Here is a 12,761-nt window from a genome sequence, read left to right on the forward strand (position 1 = left end):
TTGGCGGCGGAGGGGGAAGGGAGAGCCGGCAGGCTTTTCCTAAAAACTCCCCGCCGACTTTCCCGCCCCAGTTTCCTGCTCCCAGACCCCATCTCTCCTGAGCACCAACCGGGGAGCTCCAGCTAAGCGCAGGCCCGTCTTCTGGGAGGGCAACTATGTGGCGAAGCTTGCATGTTCCTTTCAGATTTAGAAAAAAGCCCCGTACCCCTATGCTGTAAGCCTTGCCACACCACCGTTGCGCTGAGAAGGGTCTTCCCTGCCACCTCCTCCTGGCGGGGTGGGTATTTGAGTCCCGAAACCAGTGCCCTAGCAGCAGGGGACAGTCCTGAGCCCGGCCTACCCATGCTGTGCAAGACTGCTTGCTGCCGATGACTTTCTTCTGCGTGGGATGAAATCAGAACAACCCCCTATCGCTTTTTTTACATTTTAGAGTAACTTTTTCACATTCCTGTGCAGTTCTTCAGTTGCTGACAGAGTTACCAGCCGTTCCTCCAGACAGCATGGGAACAAAGAAAAACATGCATCATGCAAGAGATCTGATATTTAGCAGGCCTTGAAAAGTATCCCTTGATCTTAGTGAGGAGCTTTACCGTGTGTGTTTTCAGAAGTCAGTCACTGACTCTTGATTTAGCTCAATTGTGCGCATACTGAAATCAAGGCTGTTACTTCTACCTATAAACCTTGCCTCGCTGGAGTCCCTTGAATACCAGGGCTTCCCTGCTGCTATAATAATCCATGTATACAGATAACCTATATATAATGGTATTTTGAGCCAGAGGAACAAGAACATACGCACTTCTTCAAAATTAAAAGTTTAGTTACTGAGATTACTTATTGTATCTGGAAGACAAGTCCAGTATCATTTCAACTATCAAATATTATACACATTAGAAATAACTGTGAAATAGTAGAGTACCATCCCCTAATGGAAATTCAGAGCACGGAGTTTTAAGCTTCATGGAATAAAACCCCCTTTCATTTCCATTCAGTTGGTGGAAATGTGGAAAGTTTCACATTTCTGCAAAATGCTGAGCAACTACCAAAGCAACTGAGGCAATGCAGGAGTGATACATCTTGTCATTCTAAGCGCATGCAGATTTGTAGCTCCTGGAATGACATCAGCATGTTACAAGATCTGACAGTTTGTCAGTCAGTCAGAAGTGTATCTTTTTTTAAGTCCCCATCTCTAGAACCATCAGAGGGCTTCCCTGGATCACACTGATGTGGAGCAGTGACTGTTTCGTGTAAAGGAGTTAAATAGCTCCTCAGCTGCTATTCATCTCCCTTCCAACTACTGACATCAAAGGAGTTAAAACGATCAACAGCAGCTGTGAATCTGCATTTCTACCAGTCAAGAAGTTTTCACCGTCATTCTGAAAGCAGCAAAACAAGCATGATTCAAAACTGAAATGCTAAATTGTGGTTTAGTTGGTAGGAAATCATAACATTGTTTTACCACCACCCTGACCACTTAGCCAGTTTTGGGGGACTTCAAGGCTTTTCTCCAAGAGATCATTACAATTCCTGGGTTCTTTTCTTATTCACAAAACTGGACACAAAGCTCTATCCCTTGAATGACAGAGAAGGGAACAGTCTCCCAGACTCTTTTTCCCTTGCAGGTTTGTGTCCTAAACATCTCTGTTCCTTCTGCTTTCTCTCAAGATCAATCTTAAGACTATCATTTTGCAAATAGCTGATGCAGGAACCGTGTGACTACATCTGAGCAGTCTCTCTGCAGCTGTATTTCTAACCATTTGAGAGAACCCCACCCTAACCCTTGATTAGGTGACTTGTTCCTCACGCTTGGCATTGTAGCTGATCAATGAGTGTCATATAGGCAAGGGATAAATGTGTGCAAGCTGCTTATGATACTCAGAGACAAATTACAGTCTCTTGAGACCAGTATTGCTGGGAGAGTTTGGGGAAAGAGAGACACTGCTGAAAGTTATAGGGACTTTGTAGAACCTCCAGTCTAGTGGCCCCTGGACTGCTAAAGCGGGCACTGAGCTGGTGGCAGGGATCCTAGCTGACAGGAAAAGGTAGATGGTAAAGCTGTGGGATTCAGCTATCAGCATATAAATACCTGCTTATGTGACGCAGATGAGAACTGTACTGTACCTCACCTGTCACAAGGAAACATGTCTGCTGTCTCCTAGACTGTGCTAGAGTAGATGTGATCATGATCCACCAGATATCAATGAAATCAGTGGAACATAGATCTACTGGAGTGTGAGAAATCCATATTTTGAGAAATATTTGAGGTTTTTAGTGCTGATCAGGTGCAGGACCGGGCAGAGAGCAAAATCAATGCAAAACTGACAAAATTATGTAATAGAGAGAGAACCCGAGTTTTATTAGGGATTAGGAGAACTTACAGAATAAGTGGAACCAACACTGGAAGCCAAGTACCTGTATTTACAAAGAAAATATATATTTTTATATATAAAGCTGTTATCCTGAAATAATAAAAAGAAGTTCTTCCCAAAACATCTTGCCACTCTGCAATCTGGACAGCACATCTCCCATACTCCTCTGTGAGTTAATAACGCTAGAAGCAAAATATCACAGTGACTTCCTCTTCAGCTTGACATTGGTTCACCATCTAAGGCAATTTCAGAGAAGCTATTGGGATTGTTTGTTAAGTGAGAAAGTGTATTAGTCCACAGTTTGGCAAGCATTTTTTATAACAGATGTGTGCCGTTCATCTGACTGTCCTCATCTCTTGCTGCTCATTCTTGAATCATACTGCTGCCTCTGTTACACTGATACTGTTCTGTGTCTGAGCAGCGCACCAGATCAGAGAAGTGATCTGGGTTAAAAACAACCTAGCAAAACCCCTAAACTAGATCAGATTTGCAGTGCATATGTTGTGTGGCTGGCCAGTTGTGTTGGTTGTTTTAGTGGGGTGATTTAAGCTGGTGCTGCAGCTTTAGGAGCTTTCTCAGGCAACAGCCTTAACTTTCTAGAAGTGGCAGGAGTCTGCATAGTTAAAGCCTACACATCTACCTTAATATGGAAGCAGAATTCCATTTCCCCAGCATTGATCTCCGCTGGAGTTCAGGCATCTTCGTCCAAATACTCTTCTGCCTATGTCCTGAGGGATCCAGCTTAAAAAGAGCTATATTAGAGTAAACCTGATTTACTGGCGCCATAAATGTCAACATACAACATCATGTGAACAAGGTGACCATACAGTTCTATATAGGATCATACATGGTCCTTCAAGATTTAATATTTCAAATGCAATTCTGAGGTAGTAACTACTGCTGATATTTTCATGCGTTAGTTTGTTGCATTTGGAAGGGGTGTGAAAGGAAGTCACTGGAAAAAAAAAACCAAACTTGCCTTCCCCATAAGTGTTCAGTTTGGGAGAAGCAATGTTTCGGGTCTTTAATCCCTCTGTCAGCATTGCTTACCTGTAACACATCCCACTGCTGGTGAGAAGAAGGGAAAGAAAATCGCTGTAGGAAGAACATATTCATTCTGAATGTCTGTCTGTAGCTTTCTTCTGTGTAACCAGTACTATTCCCTTTTTGATTCCCTAACTTGGAAGGCATTTGTATTAAATCAAGTCCTGTGTATGGGCTGATGCTGGGTGACTGATCACATGAGTGCTTTCACTGTGTTGCAAATACAAGGGAAAGCACACGTTCCTAAAAATCTTCATGCGTATGCCTGCTTCCAGCTGTGTCTGTCCTTGTTCTCCTTTGTGTCATGTAAGCCTACCACTGCTTATGGAAGAGTGTCTCCAAATCTACTCTCAATTAGAAATAAAAACTATCAGTGGTTGATTTCCCGTCCTAATTAGAAAGAGTTGAAAGTTTCATTTTGAAATTTTCTAAGTACTTAAATATTGGTATTTCAAATTGAAATTTTCTAAACCTTTGTAATTCACTGAAACATGGTAAATGTAGAGGTTTGGGCAGACCAGAATTATGTCTTTTTTTTTCTGTAAGCTTTCCCCTCCCCACCCCCCAACAAGGGCAGTGGGCCAAAAAGTCTATTATTCATACGCTGTCATCTGAGAAATTATAGAAGGCAAATATACTGTTACACTTACCCCTAAGACTGTCTTCAGGAAACTTCATCTTCCCTCTGCTGTAAGATACATGTGAGCTTGCACAAAGAGGATATATTGTCCACTGACAAGTATAATTAAGCACAGATGTCTGAGGCACCAAAAAGCAGCTAATATTAGCACGGGTCTTAATTTTTATCATTTTGCTTATGTTCTCTTTAGAGATCTGAATTTCATTTAGAATTGGTTAAAGATGAAGAAGCTTTTCGTTTAATCGACAAATAATGTCTTCACGCTCACGTGATGTCTTTTTAGGAAATACTTTAAAGAAGTTTTTTCTTCCTTTGAACACTTGTGTTGGTGAAGTAAAGACAGGCTTTCCAAGAGAGCTTTCCAATATTTAAGCTTATAATTGCATCATACGGACAATGACTATGGCATCCGGACTACGAGAAGCAAACAATAGATCATTATAGTTAACAACAGCTTAACTAATGACTGCATTCTGATTTATAGATAGGTAAGACTGGAAATTAATCATTATATGTGTATGTGTGATAAATGCATTGCATATCCTTTTTCTTCCTTAGAATTTTGTCTAAGATTTTTGAGTTGCAAGATCAGATCCAACCATAAATAATTAGTTTTGGGAGGAGCTGGGCAGTAACCTCTTTTCCCATTCCAAAGTAATTGCTGAGCTTTTGAAACTTTCCCATCTCAAATTCAAACGAAGAGTGTTTTCATGTGCCATCTCTGTGTCTTCCATTGCAAAAGTCTGGATCAGCGCTGTTGTAGCATTTGTCATCATTTTCACGTTTCAAAACAAATAGTTTAGGTTTGATACAGTTATTTTGACATGAAAAGCAAATATGTACATTCAGAGAATTTCAACATAAAATATTATTTAGTTTTAATTTTTTCAAAATGAATAATTTCTTTAAATCAACCCTTTCCTGCAACTAATTTCCATTTCAACATATTAATCTCTCCACAGAAAAATTCCTGACTATCTCTTGATATTGCGAGTTTCTAGTTTTTTCATATTTCTAGTCTTCCATAGGTTCCACATGTCTGCTGAAGAGATTGGGTGCAATGGGAATGGAACAGAATCCACAAGAGCTTTGCCTAGATTTATTTCTTAGCTGCAAAGCAACTTTAAGTTAAACATTGGTCTGTTGCTTCTGCTAGGCAAGATAAACCAGAGGACAAGCTAAAAGCAGAAACTTTGGTTATTTAACTAAAGTAGATCAAAGTGGATATTAGTTTTGCTGACAAGAAGTATCAGTTCTGTACTCAGCTATGAATTTATACAGCACTTATCATCACTAGACCAAAATCACTTGGACATATGACAGTTTCAATTTGTATCAGCCTTTGATTATGTGCATACGTCAATATGACAAGACCGTTATGTTACACAGGGCTGCCTTAATAGTTGTTATTTTCCAAAGGTGTCCATTCAAGGATACTTGAATGACTGAGTATTTTGAGAGGAGTGGGATGTTCTTTGCTCTCTCTCTCTCTTTTCTTTTTAATTTTTTTCTTAATAATTTGTAACAACAAATAGGCATGGTAAATGATTGGTGAAAGTTGGACAATTAATAGTTTAGAATCTGTGGGACAAACGATGCTGAGGCTGAAAGCCTTTGGACCCATAGGAAAAGTGAGCACTATGAAAACAACCCCCAAATTATGAAGGTTTTCGTTGTGTGCAGAGCATGTTCTTTCAGCAGTGACAACGGCTATGTTTCATATAAGAAACAAACTCATAAGACCCCCTTATTTCTTGGAAAAAAAACCCCAAAACCCAAACCAAAACACTTGTTGGAAGAGAACTGTTGAAAGGAAACATCTGGAGGAAATGCCAGTCCAATTTCAATCTTGTCTTCAGGATACCATAACTTATGTTTTCCAGGATGTGATACTGTGCTTCATCAGACAACATCACAATGAGATCATACCTCTGAATGTGGACTCCAGGCCACCTTTATGAAGCATGGTAATCATTATGTCTGATTCTGCTTCCTGAGAGAGTATATTAGAAATATTTCTCACCCAATGGTCATTTCTTTGATGCTAGCATGGAATCCTAGATATGCACAAAAATTATTACTTCGCAAACTCTGAATCTATGTGAGGATGGAAGCAGGCATCTCTAACCAGGAGCCAGCCCTGAGATGTCAACAGAGTTGCAGAGAAAAGCTTAAGACAAGCCACAGCTAAATCCGGGACAAAATTATGATAAGAAGGAATTATGGTAGAAGGCACTAAAAATTCAATGATTTTGTATAGCCATATGCAATATAAGATTTCTGGAATTTTTCAGAGGAGGTTAAAAAAAGAGATTGTTCTAGCTTGTTATGTATGTTATGTATGTATATTAATATTGTTCTAGTGCTCCTTCCATGGATGCTCTTAGTATGACTACAAAAACCATCCATTCCCCATAATGTGTCTTCATGGATTTATAAACCTTTTTAAAAATTAGGGAAAACAAAAACTTTCTGGCAAGCTATCAGAGCTCTAGTTGTTAAAATGTTGACTTAAAATGTCCTTGGTACTGGCATTACCTTCATAAGTAGTTATTTGCTAGCTGTGTATCTATGATTTCATAGTAATCAGGTCCAATAAAAGTTTAGACCCTCACATTTTAAATGTAAAGAATTTTTGTTGGCTTGCAGGAACAAGTCCAATTTGAGTATCATTATTGTGTAGTCTGCAAGAGAGGTTTTTTGAAGTTACAGCCTCATATTCAAGAAAAATGTATGAATATTGATACTAGGCAGAAAACGAAGTATATAGGGAATATACTATTAAGAGTTCATCCACTTCCAGGTAAACTTAGTTGCCCCTGTTCCTGTTTTTTGCTGAAGTAGGCTGTGTCTATTTACCTGGGTTATTTTTTTTTTCTGTATAGTGATCTACATAATAGGCACCATAAACAATTAGTTACAAGTTGTTGCTATAAAACCTGTAATGAAATGAAACAATCAGCTGCTGTCCTACTTAGAGAAGTTTCTCTGAGTTGTCTTGGCTCTGTTTCAGAGTAGTACATGTAGTAGTTTTAATATTTTCTTTTTTAGGCTTTGATTTTGACATGTCCTAATTCTCAATTTCTTTCTGAATTGTTGTAATCAGAGCTGGATGTGTTTGAAATATATGTAGCCTTTTGTGCACTTGCAAACTTTACAGACTCAACACCCAAAATACATGTATGAGCTATGTACATATGTATTTTCATCTCATATTCCCATGGGTATGTCTTCTGTTGCAAAATGGGCCTGGAACATTCATAGCATACTCTTATACTCTTTCATTAACTTATTCTAAAAATTTACACACCCTATATACATAGGGATCAGGTCTGAAAAAAGTTGTTCTCCTTTTTCAGTGAGTGCTTATCATACCTGAGCAGGTGCCTCACAGTATAGCTTGTACTGAGAAGAGAATACCCTGACTGCATTGCTCCTCCTGTTATCGAAGAATGATATTCAGCTCTTTGTTGCTAAAATACATCACTCCCAAAACAATTGTGTGTTACAGCAACACAATAAGCAAGATGCTTTAACAAAGAAAAGCTTTGGCAAAAGAGCCTTCTTATAAAAACAATATTATATTATAAATCTAAGACATTGGTGATTTCCTAAGGAAGGAGTAAGATCTACCATGTTTTTTCGTTTTAATGAGACAGTACTTCCAAAAGTCAAGGAAAGGCCATATGTCTGTCTTCCACATAGTTGTGGTTTGCTTCCAACTAAGCATGATAATCCTTTTCTTTGTGGGAGAGAACCGTAAAGACACATGTATCAGTTATTTTATGCCAAATGCATAAACGTTTATATAGGAGCAGAATGAACAGTGAAACTGATTATTTAATAACTCCAATAACACAAATGATTCAGAAAATCACTCATGTCCTGGAAGACCATGGAAGCATGTGTTCAGCTATAGCACAGCTCTGAATTTTAGTGAACTTAAAGTTCAGCTCATACGTAAATATCCTGATTAGAGAGTGATTGACTGAATTTGTATAATTTAGAGAATTTCACAGAAAATACTGAGAATATTGCCTAATTTATGAACTGAAATCTATTCCTTTTTAATTTCTAAAAAATTCTGCAGAGATTTTTATGTTCTAGAGAGTTGCAATAAAACCTGTTAGCTAGTTCTTTCAAATCAGCTTTGCATGTGTGGAAATAAGATGACTGATTTCTATAATTTTCCTGCCTTCTATTAAATGGAGAAAACCAGTTGAGTTAATAAATGATTGAAACATGGACTGAGTTGTGCAAATTTTGGGAGAATCCTAGCTTCACTGGCTTTTTGGTACACCTGGGAGCATCGTTATGTTTAATAGATGGTGAAATCTGCTAGTCATTTAAACGCTTAAGAATGGTTGTTCTGGTTCAGACCAAGGGTTTGCCCAAGCCAGTGCTCCTATCTGCAGGGGCTGCCAGGGCAGACCATGGCAAGGACAGGAAAAACTGATATGATACTCCCCCACGGACACTTTCCTGATCTCAGTACCCAAAACAATTTTCCACTTAGGGTTTTCCTGATTATGCATGAAGAATGAGCTCCTAACATTTGTTTTGAAGCTGGTTCCCCCAGCTGTATTTGTTCTCCCTGAGCTCTTGTACCAGAAGACTCAAGGTGTAACCAGGGCCTGTGCGTGTTCCCCACGCTCTGCTCCCCCGTCTCTTCCCCAGGCTGAAGAGGCTTGGCCTAATTCGTAACTCCTTGCATGGAAGCTGTATGCCTTTATTGAGTGCTTGCTGAAAGGTCATTTTGGGTGTCCATGGCAAGGTGCTGGCAGCAGGGCCGCGGCTGCAGGGCGGCCTCTGTGGGAGGAGTCCAGGGGCTGCCCTGTGCCGGACATGGCCAGTTCCAGCCGGTTCCAGCCAGCTCCTCAATGGACTCCCTGCAGGCTGGGCCAGTCGGTGAAGCTGGTGGCGCCTCTGAAAATAGCTAACAAAGGGCAAAACGCTGCACAGGCAGTGAGGAGTGAGGGGGGAAAGAGCGAGAAACAGCCCTGCGAACACCAGGGTTAGGGAAGGAGGAGAGGGAGGAGGTGTCTCAGGAGATGGAGCAGACACTCCCCTGCAGCCAGTGGACAGGAAAACGCCATAACAGGTATCCAGACTGTGGCTCATGGAAGACCCCACCCTGGAGCTGGTGGATATGCCCTGAAGGAACTACAGACTGTGGAAAGCCCACACTGGGGCATGTTTTCCTGACAGGAACTGTAGCCACGGAGAGCCCATGCTGGAGCAGGTTCTCCTGACAGGAGCTGTGTCCTGTGGAGAGCTGATGCTAGAGCTGGTTCTCCTGACAGGAACTGCAGCCCATGGAGAGCCCACACTGTAGCATATTTTCCTGACAGGATCTGTGGCCTGGACAACACATGCTGGACCTGGTTCTCCTGACAGGGATTCTGGCCCTGGAGAGCCCACACTGTAGCAGATTTTTCCTGACAGGAACTGTGGCCCATGGAGATCCCACACCGGAGGATGTTCTCCTTACAGGAACTGCCCCATGCTGGAGCTGGTTCTCCTAACAGGAACGGTGGCCCGTGGAGAGCCCACGCTAGGACAGGTTGTCTTCACAGGAACCGTGGCTTTAGAGAGCCCACACTGTAGCAGGTTCTCCTGACAGAAACTGTGGCCCTGGACAGCGCATGTTGGAGCAGATTTTTCCTGACAGGAACTGTGGGTCATGGACAGCTGATGCTGGAGCTGGTTCTGACAGGAACTGTGTCCCTGGAGAGCCCATGCTGGACCTGCTTCTCCTGGCAGGAATTCTGGCCCTGGAGAGCCCATGCTGGAGCAGGTTCTCCTGACAAGAACTGGGGTGGCCCATGGAAAGGAACTGGGGCTCATGGAGAGGAACTGCAGCCCATGGAGAGGACCCACACTGGAGCTGGAGAAAAATGTGAGAAGGAAGGAAGGACAGAGAGGGACTGTTATGAACTCACAGTAACCCTGTGTTCCCCATCCCCCTTGCACCTCTTGGGCGTGGGTAGGGGATGTAGAGGACCTGGGAATTAAGGAGTGAAGTTGTGCTGGGGAAAAAAGTTGTGGTGGTGGGGAAGGTGGTGTTTTAATTGGTCTTTTTTTCTCACTCTCCAAATCTATTTTAACTGGCATTAAATCATTTTCACCCAAGTCAATTCTTCTTTTCCTGATGACAGTAACTTGTAAGTGTTCTCCCTGTTTTTATCTTGACCCACAAGCTTTTTCATCATACTTTCTCCCCTTGTCCTGTTTGAGGAGGGGGAATGAGAGAGCAGCTGGGTGGGTGTCTGGCAGCCTGACAAGGTCAACCCACCACAAAGTTCCAGACCTTTTCCAATTCCACAATACTGCTTTCAGTGTAAAGGGACTAGGGCTATAAAATTCGAGGTATAATTAATATTCAGGGCAATATTCAAGGTACAAGTGAATGGATTTATATAATATCATGTAAATGTTCTCTATTTGACTCTCTTTGTTTCCTAAAACTTGAGTTGGCTTTTGTTTTTTACTTTTTTGGTGCAGCTTACCACGAGAGTCATGATGAAAGAAGGCTTAACCAAGGTCTAGTACCTGCAGAAGAGTCAAGCTAGTTCTTCATAACTAAGCGGTAAGAAACCACACATTATTTGATTTTTCCGGAGTTTAAAGTGATGTGGAATTTTTCATATGATATATAAGCAAAGGATCCAACTCTTGGCTACACAAATATCTCAATGAGGTTTACAGCTATTACAAGCTCAGTATTATACCTTGTGATCTTGCCTCTGATAACCCTTCCCTACTATGTCTTCCCCATAAGAAACTTCCCTGGGCTGTACAGAGGGTTGAAGAGTTCAAAAAGGGCTGAGGGTCTTGTCCTAAATATATGAATTTGTATCAGTTTTAGACAAGGTGAGTGAAGAATCTGCAGCATAGTATTTATGATTAGAGATATGAAAATGCATCATAATTTTAAGAACAAAGTATTTTCTTATTTTAGGCAGAGTACAGTTATCTTTTCATGGTCTGTCATAATTTTAGAGCAAGTGAAAAGATGTACTAATAAAAAACCCACACCTATATTTAAGCATCATGATAAGCCATATGTGATAGCACTTAAAATTTTATATAAAAAATGATAGGGGTATTAACCTACCACATAAGAAGAGAACAAAAATAACTGAGCCATCTTCTTTCTTGTGACATATCTGAACCACAGTTTTCTCTTTATTCTCACAGTCAAGATTATTTCATGTACACAAACTGACCATAAATGAGCATGCAGTTTGCATCATAGACATGCCTGTGGTATAAGACATAATAACTGTTTTGAGAAATGAGTATTGCTTATCTAAAAATTTTTTTTCTTCTTACTGTGATCACAGAAGGCAGTTCAGAGAAAAGTAAAGCAGAATTCAAGTGTCATCACAGATGGGTAAAAATAAGATGTTGAATATGCATTTTGTGTAGCTGAAACAAAACTGTATGTTTCTCAGGAAAACAAATTCAGATCTAGAGCTAACAAATGCTGAACATCTTCAGCAATGGGCCATGTCTCTGTAACCCTCAGTAGCCATAAAAGCTGTTTGGCATTTCACTTAATAAAGCAAAGATTTGCCCATACTATTCATTATTTAAGGTTAGTCTCAGTTTGAAATTCTAGCTCTTTTAATAGCTAATGGAGTTTTTCCATTGTTTTCAACTAGGCCACAATTTTGCCCATCTGTGTATTTGTCTGGGACTGTGTGAAGACTGAAGCATAATCATTAGATAGAATCAGATTAATGTGCTTTGCAGTGTGGTTTTTTTTTTAGATTTTCTGGCTAATGAAAAATGATCTTCTAATTAAAACCCCCACAAAAATTCTGGCATATTTGCTTAAAATATGATTACATAAATACTTGGCAAAATGTATGAAAAATAGATTATCTAAGTGAGTTTTCCCAAGATCTTTCTGTTTTGAAATGATACAGTGTGTTGTAATGTCTTTACTGTATCGTATCAGTATCATCAACCTTCTGTTTTGTAAAAAGTTACAATTTTTCTTCTTGTTAAGTAGAATGAAGTGTAATATTGTACATCTCTTTCTGAACAAACTCTGTTTCTGCTATAAATGTGTAGCAATTACTATGAGGAACAAGTCACTAAACATTCCCCCTCGTGTCCCAGTGATTCATGTGTTGACAGCAAAACTTTCAAAGTCAAGAGTAAAGGTCTTTACAAACACAAAATGTATGAAAATATAGAGTTAAAAAGGCAGTCATCAGTTATAAAAAAATAAGTTAAAGGATGAGTTTGCTTGTGGTAATTTCATCTGTTCCAGATAATTTTGACCATTTTGCCACTTAGTAATTTTCAAAGTTATCGCTTATCTGAAACAGTAAATAAGGCTTACATAAGCAAACCTGACAATCAACCAAATTTTTATATGTTGGAAAGCTTATGAGTTGGGTATATCTCTGCATGAATACAGTTATAGCCTTCTGAACCTAACTGGATCATGTGCAGAGATGTCTGCGTTGCTTTTCCCATCTTTCTTCTTGTCCAGATCCAGTCTTTTAATTACTTCTAGTTTTCAAGACCAGTAATGTCTACTTTTTTGAAATTAAAAATCCAAAACTTAGACTTGCGTAATCTCCTTTTTCAGAAGCTTTTTGAATATTCACATTGTGTTGGCTGCTTGTTCGTCTTTCATGGTTTGAAAATGTCATTAGATGCAGTTTCTGAAGACTGTGAAATCAAATAGCTCT

The 12,761-nt window shown here is 40.0% G+C and overlaps 1 protein-coding gene across 1 annotated transcript in view; it reads right to left on the reverse strand.

Moving 5' to 3' along the window:
* ITGA4 (integrin, alpha 4 (antigen CD49D, alpha 4 subunit of VLA-4 receptor)) overlaps positions 1 to 344 on the reverse strand; it is a 40,282-nt gene extending 39,938 nt beyond the window's left edge. The window contains exon 1 of the mRNA XM_009333152.1: positions 206 to 344. Coding sequence (XP_009331427.1) covers positions 206 to 344 — 139 coding nt within the window. The remainder of the gene's footprint in view (positions 1 to 205) is intronic.
* Between the last annotated feature and the right edge of the window lie 12,417 nt (positions 345 to 12,761).

This window comes from Pygoscelis adeliae, unplaced genomic scaffold, assembly GCF_000699105.1.
Source record: "Pygoscelis adeliae isolate BGI_AS28 unplaced genomic scaffold, ASM69910v1 Scaffold160, whole genome shotgun sequence".
Classification (NCBI taxonomy): Eukaryota; Metazoa; Chordata; class Aves; order Sphenisciformes; family Spheniscidae; genus Pygoscelis; species Pygoscelis adeliae.